General features: G+C 35.7%; 1 protein-coding gene across 3 annotated transcripts in view; it reads left to right on the top strand.

Annotated features, from left to right (window-relative positions):
• Positions 1-27,126, top strand: part of LOC150092525 (liprin-beta-1-like) — a 494,640-nt gene that overhangs the window by 110,068 nt on the left and 357,446 nt on the right. For all 3 annotated transcript variants that reach the window (XM_090414366.1, XM_090414364.1, XM_090414365.1), the window contains one exon: positions 8,740-8,823. In XM_090414366.1, the coding sequence (XP_090270492.1) occupies positions 8,740-8,823 (84 nt within the window). The remainder of the gene's footprint in view (positions 1-8,739; positions 8,824-27,126) is intronic.

The following is a 27,126-nucleotide window of genomic DNA, read 5'->3' on the forward strand; positions in this document are numbered from 1 at the left end:
TCACCCATCCTTTTGGGTTAGATATATAGATGACATCTTTGCTGTATGGCCTCGCAACAGAGACTCCTTACCTTCCTTTTTAAGCAGTATCAATTCCTTACATGCTCGTATAAAGTTTACCATGGAGATTGAAAAAGACAACAAGTTATCTTTTTTTAGACATCCTTCTCATCCTTCACCTTCTGGTATTCTTACAACAACAGTTTACAGAAAACCAACTTTCACAGGTCGTTATATTCTTAAAGAATCTGCTCATCATCCTTGTCAAAAAACAGGGATTTCAGAACCAATTTCAAGAATTTTGAAGAAATATGATTTAACAGCCACTTATGCTCCTATTAACAAATTATCCACCTATTTTCCTTCATTTAAAGATAAACGCTCAACCTTGTCTCTACCTGGTGTGTATCAAGTTCCTTGTAATTGTATCTTTCCTACTTTGGACAAACTGGACGTTCTATAGAAAAAAGAATTCAAGAGCATCAGTCATCAATTCAACACAACAAACCTGAGAAATCTGGATTAGCTCAGCATGGATTAGAAACAAGCCACAACATCCTTTGGTCCAAGACTCTCCTCCTGCACAGATGTCGCTACAAATTTGAATGTTTATTTAAAGAAAGTGTGGAGGCCTTACTTCAACGTCCTAACTTGAATCGTAATGACTGTATATCTATATCAAAAATTTGGGAAAGTTTAATCAGGATGACACATTAATTTTTTTTTGTAAATTTCCTATATTAGTCTAATGTTATTTAAGATTATTATATGAATTTCTGAATTAATGTCTTTAATTATGACTTTAAAAATGTTTACTCTTCTAATATTTAATGATATGACATCACACGGCTCATTCTATGTATGAATGATCAATTGTTCGTATTCCACTTTGTTTTTTAAAACTATTCCTATGTAGATGATGATGGTCTGTAATATTCAGACGGAAATATTTGGCAAATTAAACATTATTCTTGTGTTAACGTGTATATATTTCTAATCATTATGTCACAAGTATCGTTAAAAAATCAGACTGTGTAATATATTTCTCAACAAATAGTGCAATTACAGACAACTGGGAATATAAACACTAACTGATGAATCACATCTTCCCTTCAACAGAAACTGCTATATATAGCAGGTGCAACATATGGTTTTGCTTTACACTACCCCCCCCCCCCCCACCCATCATGAACATGTTAAAACTAAGAAATATATATTTCTAACTTCTATGGCTGGATGGACATCAATCCCTTGGATTTTTATCCCGTAATCGTTATTTTTTAATTGTTTAAAGAAAGAAAGTTTTAGGGCCGTGTAGAAATATTTCAATTTGTGATCAGGGCCGTCTTTGGGTGTTTATGTTTCCATCTGTCTTTTTCATCATAATCTGATGACTCACAAATGAGTAGGTTGGGATGGAGTGATGCCTGAGCAAAGTACTTGGTTGCTATCTGGAGGAGAAATGTCTGGCAGGTTTCCGTCTTGGTGGATGATAGTGTTCCTTACAAACCATGGGGCATCGAAGATCATTTGGAGGCATTAGGTTTGGATTATTTGTAATCTTTTGATGTTGCTAGGGGAGGTGTGGCTCTATGATGGTGAACCGTAAGTTAGTATGGGTCTGATGATTGCTTTGTATATTCTTAATTTGTTTTCTGGACTGACTTTGCTTCTACGGTTGAGTAGAGGGTAGAGTTGAGCTGTTGCTGAGTTAGCTTTGTTGCAGGCATGAGAGATGTGGGAGTTGAAGTTGAGTCAGTTATCTAGTTTGATTCCCAGGTATTTTACTTCTTTTTGCCATGGGATATCAGTGTTGAACATCGTGACTGCTCCGTGATAAATAGTATGGCCGTGCTTTTGTCTGCATTGACGTCGATTCTCCATTTCCGAAACCATTTTTCAAGATTCATTGCTGCGTTTTGTAGTCGTTGTATGGCTAGGTATTTCCTTAGCAATCTGGTCAGTATCGCCATGTCATCTGCATAGAAAGCCATGGTGGTTGATGCTGCGCTTGGGACGTCTGAGATAAAAATGTTGAAGAGCAACGGCGATAATAGGAGCCTTGCAGGACACCTGCTGTGATACTTCTTGTAGTGAATCTGAGGCAAGAAATATATTGTGAATGCATTTCAGATATTATGGAAATCGGTTTAAGAGAATTAGCATTTCAATTTAATTGTCACCTTGTTTTTGTTTGGGTCACGCGATCTTTTGTTAATACCGCACTAATCATATGCACTTCTTAATAGTTGCTTTTTCTCTACTGGCCTACAATCATGCACATCTTTCACTTCTCATTAGTAATTTGTCAAGGATTGTTCATTAAGTATCTCAAGTCTTAAATTACTGGTAATTTTTGCTTGATATAATGGGAAAGAAGATGACTCTATTTGGGTAGATAACTTTGATTGCACACAAGGAAACCACTCTTGAGGACAGAACAAGTGATGGAGAAAAGAAGCTTCTTGGTAAGTCATACCCATTTTCAGTTTTTTTTTTTCCTGAAAACTTTAGTTTCCAAAAATCCCCACATATATCTCGCAGCACGATTTTTTAGCTTTAATTTTAGGAAAAAAGTGCGAGTTATAGTCGAGTAAATACGGTAATTTTTTTAGCTTTCACATTGTTAAGTATGGATCATTGGTTAAAGACTGGATTTATAAAACGCACAAAAGACACATAAAACTTCTATCATTGATGATAAATTATTTATATTAAGTAAAAATGATTCTTTATAAATTTTGTTCTGTTAGAAATAAATCATATTTTTTTTTGTTTAAATGTACATCTAAATTCAAATAAAACAGACATTTACAATGAAATATATTTTTATTTATTATTATTATTATTATTATTATTATTATTATTTTGAAAAGGTACTTGGTAATAATGAAAATTAAAGAAGGGGTACACGGATATCTGAAGTTTCAGAAACACTGATCTATCCAAAAATATTTAGTCTGAAACATAGGTGTACATTATGATGTTCGTTTTCTTAGATTCCGCTTCGAATTTAGATAGACGAAATAGCATCTATCTAAATACACACATTTTTTTCGGAGTCATTTCAATTTTGAATGTGTAACATACTGAGTGTACTGTATATTCTGTGTTTAAGTGACTTTGGATAATTTGACTTTGATTTTAATTGTGTACTTATTTTTAGATTTTTGATAGAGAAATAAAATTTTAAAGATAATAGTTTATAAATTATAAACATTAATCAGCTGAGGGACCATAGCTAAAAAATCCCGTATATATGCAGGATAGACTATTGGCTCATCAGGCTCACGCAGCTCGAATTAAATTAATAAACATAGGTTATTTATGAGTTATTTATAAAACCCTTTACATATACTGCAATTGGCCCTTTCTGGATACTTTTTTGATGTATTTTTGCATCATTTCATTTTGTGCATTACAGTAACAGTGTTACTGTGCAGTTGCCTTTTGTTTTATAAAATGTATATATTGTTGTTTAGTAAATATTTTGTGAATTTGGATTATTATTCACGTAAAGTAAGTACATCTATTATATTTTTGCTACATTTGAAAATCAGTTAAATCGTTTCATTTTAGTTAATTATCTTATTTTGAAAACAAAAGATTTTTATGTTATGTAGGGTAGAAGTCTAGAAAATAAATAATTTTCAATAAGAGATTTATTTATATTTGTTCTTGTTCTGGTTGGAAGACATTGGGGTTGAGGTCCTTTTACTAATTTCTTTAATAAATAATTTTAATATTCTAGAAATTTCTTAATATTAAACAATTACCAGAATGTAAAAAATATTAAATAAATATCACTGAGAAATCAATCAGTGGCTGATATCTCTACATGTTAATTTTCAAAAAAAAAACCCCCCTAAAATGTAAGCATATTTATTATTCAAAACATCTGAAAAATCAAATTCTGTAATAATAAAAAAAAATAGTCAGTCTTGGGCCATTCACCTTAAAAATAATGGTTGGTTAAGGGGTTAAAAAATAAGTTTAAGGGAAAATTTCAGAAATTATTATTTATTTTGGTGGACAACTTTTAATGTTCTTCTTATTTTAATGTCTAACCAAGTGTGTTAACCCCTAGATGTTGGGAAAAAAAGCCAAAGAAGTTATCTTGTGCACAAAACAGGAAAAGGCATTTGCAACGAGTACAACTGGAACATAAATTGGCTGGATCGCTGAATAAATTTTTAACTTCAGGACCACATAAAAAACGAAGAACAGAAAGTTCTGATGAAGCAAGTGCTCCGTGTCCTCTCTTTTTCTGTAGTAGAGCTACAGAAAAAGAGAGGACATGGATATAACTTATGAAGAAACAAAAGTTACATGCGAAAATGAAACTGGACTGTCTACAGAAGTTGCAGCAGAAGAAATATTGGATTCCGATTCAGCGAAACACGAAACTTCAAATTTTACTTTAAATTTTAATGTTAATGATCCAGGCACTTGGCCGAATCATATAACTACCAAAGTTGGAGATTGTTTAGTTGAGCATTGCCCGCATCAAGTAGTTAATAAAGAATTTCCCAAAAATGAATCTGGCCGAAAGTTTTCCTATTCATACTATTATCGAACTTTAGCAAATGGAGAAAGACTTTTACGAAGTTATTTAGTTTATTCAGAATCGCGAAATTCGGTTTTCTGTTATTATTGCAAAATATTTGGTAGTTAAAATTCCCAACTTACTAACGAATACGGTTGTAACGATTGGCAACATTTAAGTCATATACTAAAAATACATGAGACAAGTTCCGCGCATATTAAAAACTGCTCAAAATACAGCGAACTTAAAATGTCGTTGATTAAGAAATGCATTATTGATTGCACACAACAAAGATTATATGAAACTGAGAAAAAATATTGGCAATCTGTTATAGAACGGTTAATTTACATAATACAATATTTATCAAGACAGTGTATAGCTTTTAGAGGTTCTTCACAAAAACGTTTTGAAAATGATAACGGCAATTTTCTAAAGTTAGTAGAAACTGTTGCTAAATTTTATTCGTTAATGGCAGAACACTTGCATCACATCCAAACATCACAAAAAAAGGAACATTGTTCATTATTTAGGTGATAAAATACAAAATGAAATCATCCGTATAATTTCTGAAGCTATAAAACAAAAAATTTTAGAAATGGTTAAAGAGGTGAAATATTATTCATTAATTCTTGACACTACTCCGGATATAAGCCACACAGAATAATTATCTATTTTTATTAGATTTGTTAATCAAAATAAAGATACAAATATAGCAGAAATTCGTGAACATTTTTTGCATTTTCAATCTGTAGGGGATACTGGACAAGGACTATTTCAATTTATAAAAAATTATTTAAAATTATTCAATATTAATATTTCGAATTTATGCGGCCAAGCTTATGAAAACGGTTCAAATATGCGAGGCAAACATAACGGACTGCAGAAAAAAATCCTTGAAATAAATTCAAGGGCTCTTTTATTCCATGTGCCGCTCATTCATTAAATTTGGTAGTTAATGATGCAGCTAAGATATCCTGTGAAACTGTAAATTTTTTGGGGATAATTCGGGAATTATATAATTATTTTTCAATATCTGTGAAGCGTTGGGCTATATTAAAAAAAACATTCGTGTTTTAAATTTGAAACCACTTTCTGCTACTAGGTGGGAAAGTAGAGTAGAAGCAATAAAGCCACTTAAAAATAATCTCAAGGAAATTTACCAGGCTCTTTTTGATATTACTGAAGAAGAAACTAAATATATCAGTTCTAGAGTTCAGACAAACAACTTAATTTCAAAGATTTATTCGTTTAAATTTATTTGCTCTGTTCATGTTTGGTATGAAATCTTAAGTCTCGTAAATGCTGCAAGCAAAATAATTCCAAATCCGGCATTTGATATAGGAAAAATTACAGAAAATCTTGATTATGTTATACAAGAATTAAATACTTGCCGAACAGACTAATATTTTGAAAATATTATTAGAATTGCAAACAATCTTAATATTGATCCTATTGTTCCAGACATTCGCAAAAGAACAAAAACAAAAATGTTTGGTTACGAAGCATCAGATGAGACAATCTGATGATCCTAAACAAAATTTTAAAATAAATTTTTTCTTCACGATTTTAGACAAGACACAACAATAACTTCAGTCACGGAAAGATTCATATTCTTAAAACAACATAGCGAGGATGTTAAAGTTATAAGAGACATTAGCAAATTAAAAGATTGGAGCGATAACGATTTAATCAAACATTGTAAAGATTTGCACTTAAAACTGAGCAACAATCAAGATTCCGACAATCATGATATTGATGGTATGACTTTATTTGAGGAATTAAAAACTTTGCAATGTTTTATTAAAAAAGAGTCGGCTCCTCAGGATGTTTTAAATTATATATATGAACAAGTCATATGTTGCCGAATTGAAGCCTTTGGCTCTTCATATATCTAATAATTTATTAGGACACCTCTCGGCAATACTCATAGAAGGGTTGTAATTTCTGTTCGCTACAAACTTGGTATTAACTAGGTCTACCTACTTACCGATGAGACCTCAATAAAGGTTGAAACCGGTCTGGGTAGTGACCTTCTCTCATAATGTAGAACAGTAATACAGCTCCTAGGAGCTAAGTTCACATTATGGGTAAATATCAAGAATAGTGATCGGAGCTTGCTCCACCTTTGACATGAGTTGCCTCAGCTTGCACTACCTTAAGGGTCAGTTGCTGCAGTATCCAGGTATTTGCTTACGCTTGGAATCACCGAACTTTATATATATCGTTTCTACTATATTCAGCATGAAACTCTTTGAGTTTCTTATTCGGTTAAGAAACGATATGGGATGTAATATCCCTTAACTTAAACAAGTCATATGTCGCCGAATTGAAGCCTTTGGCTCTTCATATATCTAATAATATATATGAAAATTAATTAACCGACGCGTTTCCGAATACTGCGATTATGATGCATATTTATTTAACATTATCAATATCCGTAGCATCAGGGGGAAGAAGTATTTCAAAACTGAAACTAATAAAAAATTATTTGCAGTCAACAATGTCTGGAGAGCATCTAAAGGATTTATCAATTATATCAATTGAAAATAATATTATGGATTCATTAGACATTAAAGTTATTATTAAAAATCTTGTGGCAGCTAAAGCAAGATGGATAAATATGTAAAATAAATCTACATTTATACTAATTGTTATATAGTTAAAAGCATAAATCCAAATTATCTTTGTTATGTAATAATATTTCTTTTTATATTAAAATAAATGTAATTTTTGTTTATATATATATATATATATATTAGGATAACCAAGTTATTTTATAAACTTGGTTATTTTATAAAAAATTTATTACACACACACACACACACACACACACATATATATATATATTCTCTTGTATTTATATATTAAGGAATAAACATTTTGGAAAATTTTTATTATTAAAAATCTCTTATTAATGAATTTCAATGATTACAATGTTCTACTACTGTTAAATAAAATTAATTTTTATGTATGCTTATAAACTGTTTTATACTTTTAAAAAAGTAAAATTTTTCGCAAATATTTTTCATAGAAACTTATTTTATGGGGGCGCTGAAAAAAATTTTGCACAAGGGGTGCCTCCTACCCACGGCGCAGCCCTGGTAATGTGAATGAATTTAAGGGAAAGTTATGACAGCTAGTTTGGATTATTCGTTGATTTCCTGGAGTCTTCAGATAATAATAATAATAATAATAATAATAATAATAATGGAGCATGGTCTACTGCTGTCAAGTCTATTTAGTTGATAGACAGGAACTAATGTTATGTGAATGTCTCTTGCAAGAGTTGGCAGAATATATCAGATGATTACTTGGATGCTGAAAAACACATTGACAAGTAGAGATAGGGAGGTTATTATCCCTCCTTATAAGTCTATGATTCAGCCATGACTACTGTGCACAGATTTGGTAACTTGCATTTCATGGGGATTGGTAGGTGGTGGAGAGGAATCAGAGATAAATGACCATGCTGGAGACAGGTCTGTGGAATGTTCCCTGTGAGGATTGATAGATTGAGGGTGTGTGTGTGTGTGTGGGTTGCAGAGTTTAGCTGACAGGCAGAGGAGAGGGGATACAATAAAAACTTATAAGTTACTAAGGTGATTCTATTAGATTGGCACAAAAGAAATTTTTCAATACATGAGGAGTAGAGAGAAAACAAGAGGTCACACTCAGAAGTTCTATAAGCATGTAGATAGTAAGGTGTGGATAAGGTTCTTTACTTGGGAGTGGTGAATGAGTGAAATGGATTGTCAGAGGTGGTTGTGAGTGCCCCATCAGTGAATAGGTTTAAGGAGATGTATGATAACTCTCCCACAATGAGTCTTTTGACTCCATGGAGTGCCTATATAAATAATAATAATAATTTTCTTAATGTTTTGTTAATTTTGTTGATCAGTGTGTAAGCTGTAATTCACTAGTGACTTTTCTCCTTTGTGTAATGTACATCTGTATCCAAGAAGATGGGAACATAGGCAATAAAACATTGAATGATTGTTTAAATTTAATTAATGATATTCTAATTTTTAGTGTTGTAATTAGTTTATGTGATTCTCTCAACATGCAATTTTTCTTGCATTAAATGTTGAAGAAAACATTTTCATTTATTCATTTCTTTTGCTCTTATTTCCTGTTTTATTATTGAAAATATCATTAAAATAATAATGCTAAACTTTATTTTGTTATGGGATCAGTCAGGTATACAGAATGCTGACCTTGAAGAAATGCAAGAGAAGATACGTCAGTTTGCATCTGATAAAGAGAATTTGTCATTGCAGGTAAACTTGACATGCTTATCAATATTGTAATATTTAATTTCCCAAGTCATTTATATATATATATATATATTAAAAAAATTTAATGACTCCGAACTGAGAGATACCAAAATAGAAAAACTATTTATTATTTGAACACAGAACTAGTTCGTCTTCTTAGAAGACTTTATTGGATGTATAACATGAAAAGAGAAATTCAGAAATATACATTACATGAGAAACAACAGTTATAAATTAACTTGCAAATGTATTGCTGACATTTAAAGGCTTTCTGGATGGCATAGTATTGTTGGGCGTGTTCACTTGGGCATGATCTCATGAATGCCAATGCTGGATAGCTGAAGAGTGACAATCAGATAGAGTGTAGCTAAGGTTAGTATTAATAATGGACTAGACTGAGGACAATTTCTGTTGATTCCACAATTCTCTCTAGTTCATCGTAGCACTTAAAAATGTTTTCTGATTTGTTCCAGATCACTGGATGAATGACAGAATCTTTATCGTTAATGTGAGCAGAATTAAGAACATACATGATTAGATAGTGTGCTGGCTCTAGTTCTGCCATATGTAATGACTATCTCATGTTATTCCTTATGGCACTCTGTGGATTTCTCCATCTGATCAAAATAGGGCATATTGCAGTTAAACCAAAGATGATAAACTCCTGGATACTTTAGGTTGTCATGTTTCAGTTTAGGTGTACCAAGTAAGGAACAGTTTGAAAAGAGGAGTAAAAGAAGTACAGATTTTAAATTTCTTGAGAATTTTAGCTAACTTTTGGGAAACAGAGCTGATATATGGTAGAGATATAAAGCCTTTTACATCAGTATTATCTTCAGTATAATGAGCAGGTGGATTAAAAAGCAGCTTATGAACACTGTGTTTAGGATAGCCGATTTTCCGAAAGGTTGTAAGAAGAAAATGTAGTTCTTTGGTGATCTCTCCTGCTTCACTGAGGGAGCGAACATGTTTAACTGATGTAGAAATGATGAGATTGACCATGAAGGTATCTGTTGGTATGTGTGAGCTTTCTGTAAGTAGAGATCTTCAGTTGTTTTTCTGACATACGAATGTGATTGACATCCAGGAACAGAAGAGAACCATTAACTTTCAATTCCAAGGTAAAATTTTCTCTTGGTTGATTGTTGAGATGGTTCTGGAATTCCTTTAAAGAATCTAGTCCATGGATCCAAATAAGAAAACATCATCAGTCTATCTTTTCTATAACCCTTCAAGGGAGGGGGTGATCTTACCTATGAATCTGCCACTGAGGCAAGAAATTATGATACACACACACACATGAAGCTTGAAATTGGTAGTTCTAATATTTGTGTTCTGAAAATTTAATAAGAGAGAGAGACAGAGAGAAACAAAATCCAATACCCAGATTATATTCAAATCTATGGTACATAACAGTCCTACAATGAGGGAGATCATCATAAAAAAGCACAATCTTGTGACCACTTATAAACCATACAAAAAAGCTAGCAACCCTTATCTGCTCCTCCAAATTTCCATCATATCCTTTCTCTGCTAAGAGAGTAGACTACTTTTGGTTGACTATTAAGACTTGGTTTTTATTGCACTGTGTAGGCAAACCAAACATTTCAAAATCATTCTTGAGCTTATGTGATTGTTGTATGAGTTGTAACATTGTTTTGGTTTGATACAAAATAGCATTATGTTTCTCCCTGGTTGTGTGGAAGGCTAAACTCGATTTTCTGCTCTCTTTTCTTATATCTCTGATATGCCCATCCATTAAAATTTGATTATGGAATGGATTACCAGTTTATGTAAAAAATATTGACCATCTCATCCCAACTCTGAACCTTTTTTAAGTCTAAACTGCAGTTTGAAACATCTGTAAAAACCTGTTAACAAATCAACTTTGAAAGGATGAAATACACAGACCTGTGCAAAAAATGCAAAGTTTTTGGACATAAAGATTTGAATCCAGAAATTTCTCCAATGAGAATCTTGTCCAGTTAAACTTGATATTTCCAGGGCATTTGATCAGATGTGGCATAGAGGACTACTGCTTATCAAGCTGTTATCGTGAGCAGCCTTCTGTCCTTTGCTATTGGTCATTGTGGTGATTCTTATTTTCAGATTATCCCACTTGAATGTATCAGAATTCCTCAGACCTTTATATTTTCATCAACGATCTTCCTCCTCTACATTACTGACCTTTTTCTTACATCTCCTATTGCTGGTTTCCTCTTATGCTATATTCCTCTTCTTCATAAAAGTATGTCATGGCAACTAAGCACACCAGAGAAAAATAAATAATAGATTTATTGAATTTAATAATATTTCACTAGATTTTCAATGAGCACCTTCAGAGCCAAATTAAAATGTTGTAACCACCCAGCACTTAATGTGACAGCCATACATAAAAACAATTCAAGTTGTAACTGAAAAGGAACTAACCTACAACATGCCCTCTAAGGGCCAGATAAAAACAATGCTAATTTAGAAAAATGAAGCTGAACATTGTCTTAGAATGACCATCTTCCATATGTTAGCAAAAATGCAGCCATACTTGTTGAGATTGGAGGAGTGGCTCATAGTTGATGCTGATTTTAAAATCTCTTAGACTTGTAATAAATTTTATGTAGTTCATTTTTTTTTTTTTTTCTCAATTTAATTCTTTGAAGGAATGTCCAGACTGATCTGCCAGTTCTGACTTGCCATGCAGATGATTGCAGAAGCATTCTTTACATTCTCCAAAGCAAATATTAATAGATCTGCCAGGCTGTCCAAAGTAGACTAAGTTGCAGCTATAAAGAACTTTGTATGCTCGAGGGTTGTGTAAGAGGATGAAACTGATCCTCTGAACAGATGAAAGTTGTTAGTTGGATGTGATTTGAAAGTGGCATGGAAGTTATATTTGTGGTGAACATTAGAGATCTTTTCCACTGATATACCCTGAATATAAGCATTGGAAATAGTTTGTTGTGATCTGTGTGTGTAGGTTGTAGGCTTTGGCTAAAAAATTGTTGCAAAGATGCCTACGTTCAGTGGCAGGGCTGTGTCATTTGAACAAATAACTTAGTCTTCGTGTCTAAGTTCTGAGGATGCTATACTGTTGGGATAGCTGATGGTGTGATTGCTAATATAATATATTTCCTATAAACAGACAAGGATAATGAACCATTTGGTTATCATGTGATAGTGCATGATGAAAAGTCTTGTTGGTTTTTTTCCCTATAGTATAGAAGTGCATTTTTGGATGTTAGCTGTTTAAATGCATGAAAATGTATCTAATATATCTGGACCATGAGACCAAATAGCAAATACATCATCTATATAGGATAGCCAAACCGTTCTTATGTGTAGCTGTGTTGATTTATTGATTTTCTAAAAATTCCATTTGGAAATTGGTTATGGAGAGGGGGGAAGGGAGGAAATAGGAACTCATTGCAGTCCTATTTAGTTGTTAGTATATTCTTCCTTACCATAAGAAATAACTTGAATAAATGCGGAATATGAATAATTCCAATATGTCAGAGATGAAATGTCACTTGATAAGGTCAAGGATTTCTGTCATTGATACATTGGGTAAACAAATGAAATAATATCTGAGCTGACAGAATCAAAATTGTGTTATCAATTTTGATTCTGTCAGCATTTTGTTTGATTCAGATTGTGTTATATAAATCAATATATATTAACCTGAAAAATTATGTCAGAATCTTTCAGGTTAATATATATATACAGGGTGTTCGGGATAAATTTGACATATTTATAATTAATTATATTTTTCCGTAAGTTACATGTATTAACACACACTTCTCTTCATTTAAAAGTTTGGACCCTTCTTCATTCATATACAAGATGTCAGAAAGGATGGATAGCTGGAACCCACCTGAATCATGGAAGAGAATAACTTGTATCATGATGATTCGTGCCCGCCATCAAAATAAGGATATTACGACTGCTGCCCAATGCTCCCTGAATACAGTAAAAACAATCAGGCATGAACTAGAGACTTGCAATGGTGACTACGAGGATGTAGCAAGAAGAAAGATCCCTAGCAGACGATCTGATTGCGTTCGTACAGCAGAATTCCTCGCAAATCTGCAGGAACAGGTGTTGAAGAACCCTGGCATTGGAATTCGGGCTTTGTTCGTGGAGTTGCTAACTGTAGTCAAGCCCTGGATAACAAGGGTAGCCAATGGTAGGCCGTATGTATGGCAGCAGGATTCGGCCCCTTGCCACACCTCTGGGAAAAGTCAAAAATGGTTGTCTGAAAATTTCTACGACTTCACCAGTCCAAATGTTTGGCCTCCAAACTCCCCAGACCTTAACCCCATGGATTATTTTGTATGGGGCGCAGTTGAAAAAGACACCAATCGCACTTCCAGTAATACAAAAGCCCAGTTAATGGATAAAATTAAAACAGTTTTTGCGGCCCTTCCCAGGGAGACTGTAGCATCAGCTTGTTCGAGGTTCCGAAGCAGAATTGAAGCTGTGATCGATGCTAATGGTGGTTATTTTGAGTAAATCTTGTTGATAGTATTGTAATTAACTCTGCCTGTAATGTTTTTTTGTCAATTCATTAAATTTAATAGATACAAAGAAGATTTTCTTTTTCCTTACGAAACTGTCAAATTTATCCCGAACACCCTGTATATATTATCATCATCATCAAATTCCTGCCATGTACCCTCAAAGGGTGTACAGGATATGATAGTACTACATGAAAAATTTACATCATTACTCACTTCCTATCTACAATTTTCCTCCAAATCAGTCTGTTACTTGTTAAGACTCCAACATTATCAGATCTTATATTTCTATCATCTAAGGCACTTTGAACCATATCAATCCACCTATATCTTGGTCTTCCTCTGAGTCGTTTTGCTGCCAACCTGGCAGAGGACACTTGTTTTGCTAATCTTTCGTCACCCATTCTACTTAAGTGACCATACTACCTGAGATTAGCTCTACTAACGCATTCCTGGATGTTGACAATGTCAACATCCAGGATTGCATTAGTAATATCCTCATTTTTAATATGATATTAAAAATTTCTAATATCCTAATATCCTCATTTTTAATATGACATTGCCATTGATGCTATCTGTTCATGCCTATAATCTTTCTCAGGACTCTCATATCTGCGGTCTGTAGTCTTTGGTCAAGTGTTTTACTTCTGACCCAGCTCTCAGGTCCATAAGTTAAAACTGGTTTGAACACTGTCTTGTATACAGCTAATTTAGTGTTCCTACTAATTTCTCTCTTATTCCATATGAATTTATTCAATTGACTTCCCACCATACCAGCTTTGCTGAACCTGTTCTCTATTTCTATATTTAATTTACCATCTTCAGTATAAATCGTGCCTAAGTAGCTGAAATGTTTTACTTGTTCCAAAGGTTCTCCATTCACAAGACAGTTGACATTTTCAATGCTTCTGCCTATTTTCATTGTCTTTGTCTTTTTATTGCTGACTTTCATACCATATTTATTACAACAGCTATTCAATTTAGTCAGAGAATCTTGCAGACTTGTAGCAGATTTATTTAGAAGTATAACATCATCCGCATAAAGCAAAGAGCTGACATTAACATCTCCAATTTTGATATCATGTTTAATACCACGTTCCTTCATAATGTGATCCATATAGATAATGAATAACAGAGGGGATAATGTACATCCTTCTCTCACACCAGATTTAACATTAAATCATCTTCCTGTACTTCCTTCAATTCTAACTGCTGACTTACAACTCAAATAAAGACTAAATATTGCTTGATATAATGCCCCATTGACCCCATATAACTTTAGCGTATTGAATAGCTTCTCTCTTGGCACCCTTGTCATATGCCTTTTCCAAATCGACAAAACTTAAATACAGATCTTTGTTATATTCCAATGCTTTCTCGACTATTTGTCGTAAAGTGAAGATCTGATCCTGACAGCCTCTATTTGGCCTGAATCCAGCTTGTTCTTCACCCAGCTTTTCTTCCACAATTCTTTCTATATAAAAAGGGAAATAATAAAAGTTTTATTTCCCTTTTTATATATGGGTACTATGAGAGCTCTACTCCAATCATCAGGAATTCGTCCCTCTGTCCAGGCTTTCTGAACTATGCAGTGCAGCTACTGTAAGATTCTTATACCACCATACTTCAGCATTTCCAGTCGAATATCATCTACTAGTGCTGCCTTTCCACATTTCAAGCCTTTGATGGCTTCTTCTACTTCAAGTATGGATATGTATTCCTGACTGCATGCCTGGTCAGTGTTTTTTACCACTGTGCTGTCATCACTGCTTGTTTCATTTAGCAGTTTTTCAAAGTAATTACTCCATACTTCAAGGATATCTTTTTCTCCTGTTTTCATGTAACCTTTACCATCTCTAACTCCTTTTACAGCACTCTTTCCCCCATTCCTAAGCTTCTTCAACAACCTTCAGAATATTTTGCCACCTTCTTGATATTTATTTTCTATATTCTTGCCAAAGTCCTCCCATGACTTTTGTTTAGCTAGTTTTACACAGTGTTTAGCATTCTTGCATTTGTCTCTGTATTCTCTAAGAGCACAAGCTGACTTATTTGACAGGAACTTTTGATATGCTTTCTTCTTTTCCTTCACCTCTTTAACTTCCTGTGTCCACCAGGGAGTTCGGATTTTTCTATTCTTGCAGACAACCTGACCACATTCTTCTCTGGCAGAATCAATCAATGTTTTCTTAAGATTTGCCACAGAATCTCCAAGGTTTGATTCCTGTTCTCAAACTCTTTCATTTTTTCTTCAATAATCTTTGTATTTTAGTCTACAGTTCACATCTGAGAGCTGCTCAACTTTTATTTGCTTTAAAACTTTCTTACATGTTATTCTTTTCAATATGAAATTCAATTTTATCCTGCTCAAGACTAAATAGTGATCACTTCCAATTTCAAATCCTCTGTACACTGGTGTTTTACACTAGGGAGAAAACATCACTTTCAACAATAACATAGTCAATGAGACTTTTCTTATTCCTTGCCTCTTCTCTCCATGTGAATTTGTACACATTTTTATGTTGGAACATGGTGTTAGTAATAACCAGTCCATGTCCTGAGCAGAAATCCAACAGATATTTGCCATTATTATTAGCTTTGCACTTTTCTCCAAATTTTCCCAAAATATATTTGTATGTCTGACAATCATTTCCTACTCTGCTATTTAGATTCCCAACAAGGACCAACTTTTCCTTTTTCATTGTGTCAGTTGCTTTTTCTAAAGCATCAAAAAATTCCTCCACTTCTACCTTATTAGAACCTTCTGTGGGACCATAGGCACAAATAAGTCTCATTGTCCAGTTCCCCATTCTCATATTTGTCCACATTACTCTACTTGAGACTGACTGCCATTCAAGAAGATTAGCCTCATATTTTGTGTTGAATACTATGGCTACTCCTTCTTTTCCTTGATTGTCATTGCCTGAATATAGCATTTTGTATTTATTGCTCAGAAAGATCTCACCAGTTTTTGTCTTTTTTGTTTCCGTCACCCCTATTATGTCGATCTGGTACTTATCTAATTCCTCAGCTAGCTCCATTTCTTTGCCATTTAGGCTTCTTATGTTGATAGTACCGATCTTTAACTCTGGTGATGTTGAGTTGGGGTTTGTTATACAGCTTTGTTATACAGCAAAGTTATACAGCTTTGACCGCGCGGTTAGCCTAGTGGCTTTGCGCTTTGCAACCATATGCCTGGGGAAGGAGTGTCCCAGGTTCGATTCCCGTTGTAAACGTGAGGAATTTGAGGATCTTCCTCAGGCATAGCCAAGTTAGCCGGTCTTGGGCGCGGTCAGTAGGGTTTTTTTCGCCAGTTTATCTGGCGTTTTTTTCATCCCGCAAACAGGCAAAACCGGCCCCGTGAACATACGCCTCTACAGTCAAAAATATATCTCCCCCCCCCGGCAGCAGACCAGGCGACGGGTCGGTTGGGAGTAGTACTAACAAGAAGTCGCATCTAAAAGTAACACGCGGACCCTGCATAGGAAGCGGGAATAACGCGTAGAAGAAGAAGAAGAAGAAGATGTTGAGTTGGGGTTTGTTTTCAGATTTGTTCCAGTAGCTGACTTTTCGCTGTGCACTCTGGTTCCCTGGCGAAAACAACGTGGGCCTTGTTTAACCGGGCGATGCCCCAGCCAGCATGAAATTTTGTCATGTCGTACCATCATTTTTATTTTTGTTTAACCATTAAGAATACAATTTGGTCGGCTAAATCCCAAATTGCCAGCCCATCCTCGTTCGTTCAGTATCCAAGTAGATACCCAACAGGGTGCACCACGAGAGGGTGAGGATTTTACATTAGGTCAGAAGCCCTGGTTGGTTTTCTGCATTCCTTTAAAGGCTGTGTGGAGGTCTCCTCTCAGTTATACAGCTTTGACCCTTAAGCACCCCTATATATATTATTAAGGTTTTAAAGTGGAATACAGTAGAATTTCTGATGAAGGGGAGAGAGAGAGAGAGAGAGAGAGAGAGAGAGAGCTGTGAGGGAAGAAAGTGATTTTGTTTGTTAGTTGGTAAGTTTGTTGGAAGGGGGGGGGTGAGTGAGTATGGGGTTTATGAATTTTTGGGACCTTATATTTAGGACATTTCACATGGTAAGGTTTTAGTTTTTGGTGATTTCTTTAGGCCAAAATATTTTCTTTTAAAATAATTTTATGCTTTTTTCTTTTGAGAAGTGGTAGATCCTAATCTATGTAACTGAGTTGTTATAAAAAGATTGCTCATTTTTCTATTATACTCTATTTGATTAAACATTCGATACAAAAAATCAGTATGTTTAATAATTTATTTATTTTTCTCTAGTGGTGTTTATATCAAGCACTATTACAAATAACAACTAAAACCTAAACCTAGTTATACATATTCATCTTCTCCATTTTACAATCCTTGTAGTGTTCAAATTATTCAAGAAATTTTATAACCTCTTCTTGAAAATATTATCCTCCTTGCCATTCACCGGTGGGATGAGTGCAACTTCAATGCTACTTTCAACCCTAGCATACTTCAATGCTACTTCAAAACTCAGTTGTTTCATATTTCTTGCTTATTTATTTATTCATATGGAGTTTCCTCCTTTTTCTCCCCTGTCCCTATTGGGGCAAGTTGAGCCCCCTCATGGGGGGGTTAAGTATTTATGGCTGTAGATCTGTGTGTGTTCACGGGGCCGGTTTGCTTGCTTGCGGGATGAAAAACCCCAGATAAACTGGGGGGGGGGAAACCCTGCTGTCCATGCCCAAGACCGGCTAACTTGGTTATGGCTGAGGAAGATCCTTAAGCTCCTCACATCGGCGACGGGAATCAAACCCAGGACACTCCTTCCCCAAGCTTATGGTTGCGAAGTGCAAAGTCACTAGGCTAACCGCACGGATGTACTTCTTGCTAAAAAGATATCACTTTATCTCCTCCTTTTGTAATATTTAGATCCCCAGTCGAAATTGAATTTCTTGTTTTGGCATTATTTTCAAGCTTCTAAAACTTGTGTCCTATTCTATTCAAGACACTACTTTGAACTCTTCTCATTTCAGTTTGGCGATACATCAAAAATCTTCCAAGAACACTTAATGCTATCTAGAAGAGGATTAATAAGTGATCTCTTCATGGCTTTTGCACCTCCAGTGGACTAGCGAACATTATTTTTCCTCCACTTTTTCCCTAACCTGTTGGACAGCAACTGTGCATGTTCTTAAATGGTTAGGGAAAAAGTTGAGGAAAGATAATATTGGCCAGGCCACTGGAGGAGCAAAAGCTGTTTATCCACCCATTCCCACATATATGGCACTCTTATACTATCGGTTATGTGATATATATATATATATCTTACGTTCTCATTCCCTTCTATGTAATCACCTGTTCACAATAAAGGGGGACCTCCCAGTGATGGTACTGATTCCTTTCATTCTTGTTCTTTTTCTTGCTCTTCTTTCCATATTTTTTTCTACTTCTCCTGAGTCTTTTTTACTATTTTGTCTTCCAGAATGTCATCACTGGGATCCAACACCATACCACCATGTTTGACACGTGGTACAACCCATGGACATCTGAAAAGAGGGATCCTGGTAGTCTTGCACTACTTTGGCCTTTGCTTCAGCAAGATGGCAAGTTCTGAATGGTTCTGCCAGGATTATTTGGCTAGTGGGCTTACCTGTAAGGGTAAACAGTGTTGCAGAAGTTTAGCCTCCATAGTCTGGAAACAAGGCTTATTGTGGTGCTGAGGATAACCCTGGCATTCCATTCTCGAACCCTCTCGTCATTGCTTGCTGGATAGTCGACATCCATGTGTGGTTCTGTGGTGAGTTCAGAACTCTCTCACTGATCAAACTTCCTCCTGAGTGGATAATTTTTCATTCTCTTGTTTCCCAGGACCTTCAACATGTTTAGAACCAAAGAAACATTACTTATACCACAAATACACTATTTTTCTTAGTACTATATTTGACAGGGGAAATAGCCAGGTAAAATGCCACCCTTCTTCATCCAAAGGATTTAGAAGGGTTTGTAGATCTCCAAAATCTGTGAAGAAATTTAGTTCAGGAGATATTCATATTAAAGTATTGGCACCATCAAAAAAATTGCTTTATGCAACATCTATACCAAGGCTCCTTAACCCCCCAACTGCCCATGATGTTTATAGACATCCAGCTAAATCTGGATACGATTCTGTAACACCCGTTGAATAACATGGATAAGAAGTGCAATATGGTCTCACTATTTCATCCACCTCAGCTGGTAGAGAGGTTAAGAGTATTGACAGAAGAAAGGCTGAAATAATTTGGCTACATTGAAAGGATGGAAGGCAGACTTCTCAAAACAGTAATAGAAGGTAAAGTCCTTCAGTGAAATGGATGGGTGATGTGTCTGGAGTGACTAGTCCAGGAGTTGAAACCTCCAGAAAAGCATACAACAGGACCATCTGTCAAGGACTGGTGTGGCACATCATGCCTCAGTAATGTGCCACACCAGTCCTTGATCAAATGCCATATGGAGTGACCATATGGCATCTGATAATGTCCAGTGAATCGAGATGGATGGAATCTACACAAAGTCCATAAAGAGGAAATTGATCTTGCTCGGCTCTGCATAGGTCATAGTCATCTCACATACTCTTTCCTATTGAGGGGTAATGACATGCCTGTGTATGAGTTCTGTGGTACTGGACTAACCATCATTCATATTTTATTCAACTGCCCTCATTTCATCAATGAGCACAGTCACTATTTTAGTCATATTCATAATCTGTCTGAGTGCTGCATACTAAGGCAGATTTTATTGGACTCACCCGAGTGTTTATTTTAAAATTTTTGCAGAAATCTAATATTTTTCATTGTATATAGGTCATTACATTATTTTTATTTGTACGGTGTTGTTGTTTATATTCCTTCCACAATGCTTTCTTTTTTGGAGCTCCTGCTTTATATTCTGGTTTCTTTCTATTGTGTTTCACAAACTTTTTTGCACTTGGTTTTCATAGACCTTTTTACATCTGCTTTTATATGCTTTTTTGTTTTTGTACACCTTTTTTCTCTTACCTTTTTTACACATGCTTATTTCTACCAGTTTATGCTTTTTATTTTTATCCCTTGGCTCAGGGGTGTTCAACTCATCGATGGCACAGCGATTTTTGGTCGATCTCTTGTGTATTCCTCCTTACTTGCAAATTTAATTAAAACTGAAAACGTAATATTTTATTTATCATTATTTTGTATTATTTTTAATTCGTTTTAAGTGTATTGCTATTGTTTATTTATTTTTCATTAAAATTGTCAAATCAGTAATTTTCTTTTAAGTCCAGGTAAATGAATTAATTTGGATCAGTGGAAGTCAAACAGCGAGCCGAGTGAATACGATTATAAGCAAAGTGTAAAAACTCGATTGTAGCTTAAATATTAAATATTCCAAAGCACATTACATCGATTTTTTACTTAGGTTAAGTCCCATGTAAATATTGTAAAAAAATAAACTTTGTTTGTCTCGGTGTAGTTTGTATTAGATGTTTTTGTAAATAACTCTTTTGAAACTAACTATATATACTGCTTTAATAAGAATATGTTAGAGTGTTAAAAACAAAGGGAATGTTTTTGTTACCAAAGCTGTACATGGCGGCATTAGAAAGATTGTTATTGAAACTTGTATGTATGAGAAAGGCTTGCGGGCTCTGAGTGTAAACATCTCGGAAGTCAGTCAGAAAGAGTTCAAACAACTTTCTGATGGCCGGCAACTTATAATCAAAAGAAAAGGAGGAGAACAAAAGGCGTGCTGAACTTGAAACTTAAGATGAAAGACTCATACTGATTCTTTGGGGGTTGCCAAACTTCATTCGAGGTCTCAGAGGAAGCCTAATAAAAAGGGCCTGAATCAAGCAGAAAGGATCCTGGTTCCAGAATTGCTGTCAGAGAGGAGACCACCCGGTCCAGAGTCGCCATAAGAGAGACTGCCTGGATCCACGTTGCTTGAGAGAGGAGTTTCCCGCTTCCAGAAAGGAGCTTCTTGGTTTGAGACATCGCTAGAGAGAGACTACTTCTAGGCTGCAGACAAGGTTATTGCCGAAAGGAAGAGTTCCAATTGATGGAGAAAAGTTTCCAGGCCAGAGTGCCATGGCATGTACCTTGCAGTTGTACATGCCATGGCACTGAACCAATCAAACTCCTAAGCTTGTCATACTTTCCAGCCCGATAATTCCACATGTACCCTGTCTTAATTGTAAATTCCCCACCTTTAGCCACCTCCCAAGTCAAGACCCTATGATCACTCTCACCAATTGGTGGCAATGTGGTCATATTTGTTACAGCCAAATCCTCAGATGTAATTACTAGGTCAAGCACTCTCTGACCCCTAGTATTTTCCAATACATGCTGTCACAGATAGTTATCCCTTAATAACCGCATAAAATCCACTTCCTTCCTCCCGTGTGTCCTCTCCTCACTCCAATCAATGCGACCATAGTTGAAATCTCCCATAATAATTACCCTCCTTCCACTCATTTCTTCTATTTGCTTGTGCATACTGTCACCACCATCTTTTCCATCACCTGGTCTATAGCAGCACCCAATTGTATATTTAGTTCTGCTAGCCACAATCTCACACAAAATGGCCTCAAATGTGCTCTTTTCTCTATCCTGCAATTCAACTTCTATTCTCCTTGGCTGTAGCTCATCAGCTATCATCAACAATACTCCTCTCCTCCATTTTATTCTCCCTGTCATTCCTGAACACACTATACTCATCACATTCAATCCCACTAGCTATATCATCTACAGTCAGCCATGATTCACTAATACCAATAACCTGTGGTCTAGAAGTGCCAACCATGGCCAAAAACTCTTCCTTCTTGTTCCTAATACTTCTAGCATTAGTGTACATGAATTTAAGACCCCGATTAACCCCAACCCTACCTTGATGCCTTATATTAACTATCCCACTCTGATTTGTTGTCCTTATTTGCTCGGGCATATTATATTCATTCATACATTCAACTGCCTCCCTAAGGACTGTATATCTACCCCCCCCCCTTAATAAATCTAGTTTCCCTGAATTTGCACATCCATTACATTCAGCAACACTTTCTCAAGTCTCCTTACACCGTAATCATTCAAATGCAAGCCGTCCATCTTATATAGATCCTTTCGCCCATCGAACTCACTCCACACATCCACAGATTCCACACCACTCATCATACATAACCCATGCATAAAGTCATTTGCAATTATGGCCCTCCTTTTAAACATTTCACTGTCATACCGTGGCAAAAGACTAATCATTCTAACTCTCTCACTCTTTTCTTTTGCTACCTCAAACAATTCATTCAGGTCTTCTATCATTTCCATCATTTATCATTTCCATTTCCATTTTCCCTGCATCATTTCTATAAAACTCTTTAAGCAACTTAAATGTTTCTATGATATCCCCGCAATGGTCTAAACTTTCTTTTAGAACGTTTTAGGACACTCTAAAAGAAAGTGGACTGGTGAATTGTCAAATTTTGTTGGGAAAAATTGTTCAATCATTGTCAAGAACTGAGAAAGGTAGAAGGAACAGGAGGATGCCTTCGACCAGTAGTGGACAGAAAATGTCTGAAAAGAATAACCTCTTATTCACCCAAGTATTCTACCTTAGCTACCTTAGCAAAATGTTCTCTAAACTTGAACTCTCTGTCTACCACCACCACCCCTAAATCTCTAGCTTGATCTATTTCCTGGAGTACAGTGCCATCAATGTGATACATGGATTGTAATCTGTTTATCTCAAAATGCATAACTTTACATTTCTTGACATTAAACTGATACCCATTATCTTTTATCCATACTAAAAACCTATTTAGATCATCCTGTAAGCTCTGCAAATTGCCTTGATTAAGGCGATATTACTCTACCTAATTTCACGTCATCAGCAAACAAGTGAATATTTCCTTTCAGGTTATTTCCTATATTATTTATACAAATTAAACAGCAGTGTTCCCAGCTCTGAACCTTGTGGCACACCACTAGTCACCTGTTTTTGCCTCGATTCTTCCCTCCCCCACCTCCATATACTACTTACTACTTTTTGATATCTATCTAGCAGCCACCCTCATATCCACTTACTCAGTGTAACATCCATCTCTATTTGTTCTAATTCACATAACAGAGATCCATGTGGTTTTCTGTCAAATGCCTTTGCAAAATCCAGCAAAATCATTTCCTTCATAGATTAAAATATTAGCAATATTTCTAATATGTTTACCAACACGCCTGAGATATTGTTGGTCTATAATTTGCTACTGCAGTCTTAGAACCTCCCTTATCCAAAGGAATTATTTTGTCCTCCTTCCACTTAGAACACTACCAGAGCTGAGACTTAAATTAAAGGCCCTTGTCAAAGGGCCTTTAATTTAAGTCTCAGTTTAATTTGCACATTCTCGCAAAACCCTAGCTGATATCCCATCTAATCCCACAGCTGTATTTATGTTGAGATTCTGCAAGATCCTAAGAACTTCCAGTTCATTCACCTCTGTTTCCAAATTAGTGTCTGTCACATAGATTATAGCAGTAATCTCGCTAGGATGATATACCCTTGCAAAGCGGTCACTCAGTAACTCAACTATTTTATCTGCTTCTGTCTCCTCATGACCATCGTCACTCATTAAGGTTAATCTTCAGTAGTCATTCTTCCTCTTACTTGCCACATAACAAAAGAACTCTTTGGGATTTCCTTTGGCCTGCTTGACTAGATTTTTCTCATAATCTGATTTTATCTTCCTTGCCATGCTGCTCATCTTTCTTTCCCGAGCCTTGTGCTGTTCATGAGTGTACTAGTCACCTTTCTCTTTATATAGCCTCCATAGTATTTTCTTCTGCAGCTCATACTTAATGATATTACTCATCCATCTAACTCCTACCTGATTAACCCTCCTTACCCTAGGTATCCAAGTTAAATTGCTTCCTCTGGATGACCCTTAACTATATCTCATACTACTAACATCCTTACCCTGTAGTATTTTATGCCATGGTACAGGTTTAAGCTTCTTTCTCAGATCTCCTCATGCCTGAGGACTCATGACCTTCCTGATGATACTTCGCCATTTCTCTCCCCCCCCCCCCCCCCCCGTGCTTCGCTTATCATTTGTTCAAGTTTAAGTCCAGTGATTCTTGGTGTTTGGTAAATCCATCTGTTGGGGGGGGGGGGGTTCCCATTTTATAGGATATCATACAAGTCCTATGCATGTCATTTGCCTTGTAGCTCCACAAATACGTCTTCTTGATAGAATATTCCTCATGGTTTACAATCTTCCAAATCAAGACTGCATGGTCACTTTCACCAGTTGGAGGCAATGTTGTCACCTTGGTTATGGATAGCTCTTCTGATCCTAAGGCTAGGTCCAGTACTCTCCCACCCATAGTCCCCTCATGCTGCCTTAAGTGATTATTTCTTAGCAGGTGTATTAATTCTATTTCCTTCCTGCCAAATGATCTTTCTCCCTTCTAGTCTATATCTCGATAGTTGAAGTCCCCTATAATAATTATTCAAAATTGGCACAATGAGTACTCATTGTATTAATTTGGCAATGCATGTCTTCCAGATGTGAAATTCCCTGGCCTATAGCAAAAATCAACTGTATATTTTGTCATACTGGCCTTAATCTCACACCAGATTGCTTCAAACGAACAGTCACCCTCCTGCCTGTCTGCTATTCTTTTTGCTGTTCATCTGCTATTATCAGTACTCCTTCCACCATCCTATCTTCTATATCCTCCCTGAAAATACTAAACCCTTCACATTCAATCCTTGTAACTACATCATCTGCTGTTATCCAAGTCTCATTAATGCCTATAACTTTTGGTGAGATTGCAGTAACCAATGCCAAAACTCCTCCCTCTTGTTCCTGATAGTTCTGTCATTAGTATATGGAAACTGCAGCATCCCTTTAGTCGTCCACCCACCTTTACTTTCTGAATTGACTACCCTATTCAATATTTTGCTTGAGAGTAGATTCCTCTCTTGGTCATTCTCACACTCACTTGCTTTATGGGTGCATTCACACAAACTCACTTGCTCCCGCCCTAATTGCTGAAGTTTCCTGAATTTGCATTTCAGCATGCTTGGTGAACAAAGCTCTCTGCAGACGCCTAACACCAAAACCATTTAGATGCAGTCCATCAGCATTGTACAAATCTTATCTTCATGTCAAACAGAGACCACAGATCCACAAATTCTATAACATTCCTTTTGCACAATATCTATCAATGCCTTCCTTCTCAGTTTTCCTCTATCATAATGTGGTAAGAGACTTACAATCCTCACCTTCTCGCTCTTCAGTTTTGCCTCTTCTAACAACTCCTTTACATCCTTCCTCATAGAATACTTCTCGCCTCTCAAATTATTTGTACCAACAAAGTCATTCATCTTCTTCGACTTACCTTTTTGCATCTGGATGGCAGGGTTAATATTGTGAATTTTTGCACCCAGGAAACATGATTTGTCAAACCTTTGTTAAGTACTGTTATAACCCTTAGTTTCCCTTTGTTTCTAGTCTATATCTCACACTGCTGGTCCTTATCTTTAATTTCGTCTAATATATTACTTTATTCTTACTTATTTATCCCTATTCGTCTAAGTCACTTGATAAAACGTTTTTTCCCCCTTTTTTCTACTATATACTCTTAAATGAAATATTTACGTATTAATTTTTTTTGCTGCTATCTTAATTCTCTCACATATGCAAATAAAGCATTTACTTCCTACCAAGTATTCTTTCCATTAGTTCTTTGCAGTTTCATTGGCCTCTTTATCTCTTATGTTTTATCTAATCACACAACAATCTGATAGAGTTCACCCGATAAGTATTAACAAAATTTATTTTTTTCACTGCACCAGCTAATACCTTGGATAGACGGGATTCTTACCCAGGGCGACCCTCTCAGAGTGATACATGAAAATTAGGTTGAAATTAATCTTGTCTCTCCGTTTTCTTACTTCTTCACAGTCGTGGCTCGCTTTAAGAGTTATATACAAGGATTTAACCCGCTCAGTTCGTTAGTATTTTATGAATGGTAGTTTTGAATTCATAAGACAAAGGCAGATCAGGCAGGTACTTGAATGAAACATTTTAATAAGCTTGAGGAATTATGCAAATATACATTATAGACATATTATTAGGAATGCTCTCAAGGTAAATCAAAGGCTCAAAATTCAATAACTAGACACACATACAAACTTGTATTGACCACTATTACAAGCATCTTCAGCATAAATTCATAGGCTAATATCATACCATTCTAATACACATGGTCATAAATTAACACAATAACACACTCCATACATTAAGTTTAGCTCGTTCAGAGATATTCTCGGCCTCGTAGGGCAAACAAATCTTAACACAATCTTGACCCATACTAAGTCATAGGCTATTCTTACAGTTCTTTAATTTTAGTCCATTACAAAATACTCTCTTAGGGGATCACACTCTTCTATAGCTAGAAATAGGAATTCAAAGGTCTACCTTACCATCTCTGATCTTGATTTTCTTGACCTTCTTCCAGCCTTGTCTGGTCATCAAGGCCTTCTGCTTTAGTTTTTTATGAGGACATTTCCGGTCGGACTGTACGAGTGGAGTCTCAACGGGAAAGATTGGCGGTGACACGGTAACGTCGCTTTGACCGAATGGCATCCATTTGGTTCCTCCGTCGCATGACAACACACAGCTATCCTAGTCCAAGGATATAGCTTGGCCCATTCCTAACGCTACGACAGATGAACCAAATGCCTTCCTCGACTAGCCAGGAACTTCTCCGACGGCGAGCTCGACCACTGTCTGCAAGATCTG

The sequence above is a fragment of the Typopeltis vanoorti genome, chromosome 25 (genome assembly GCF_054136105.1).
Source record: "Typopeltis vanoorti isolate ZY-2024b chromosome 25, IOZ_Tvanoo_1.0, whole genome shotgun sequence".
Classification (NCBI taxonomy): Eukaryota; Metazoa; Arthropoda; class Arachnida; order Uropygi; family Thelyphonidae; genus Typopeltis; species Typopeltis vanoorti.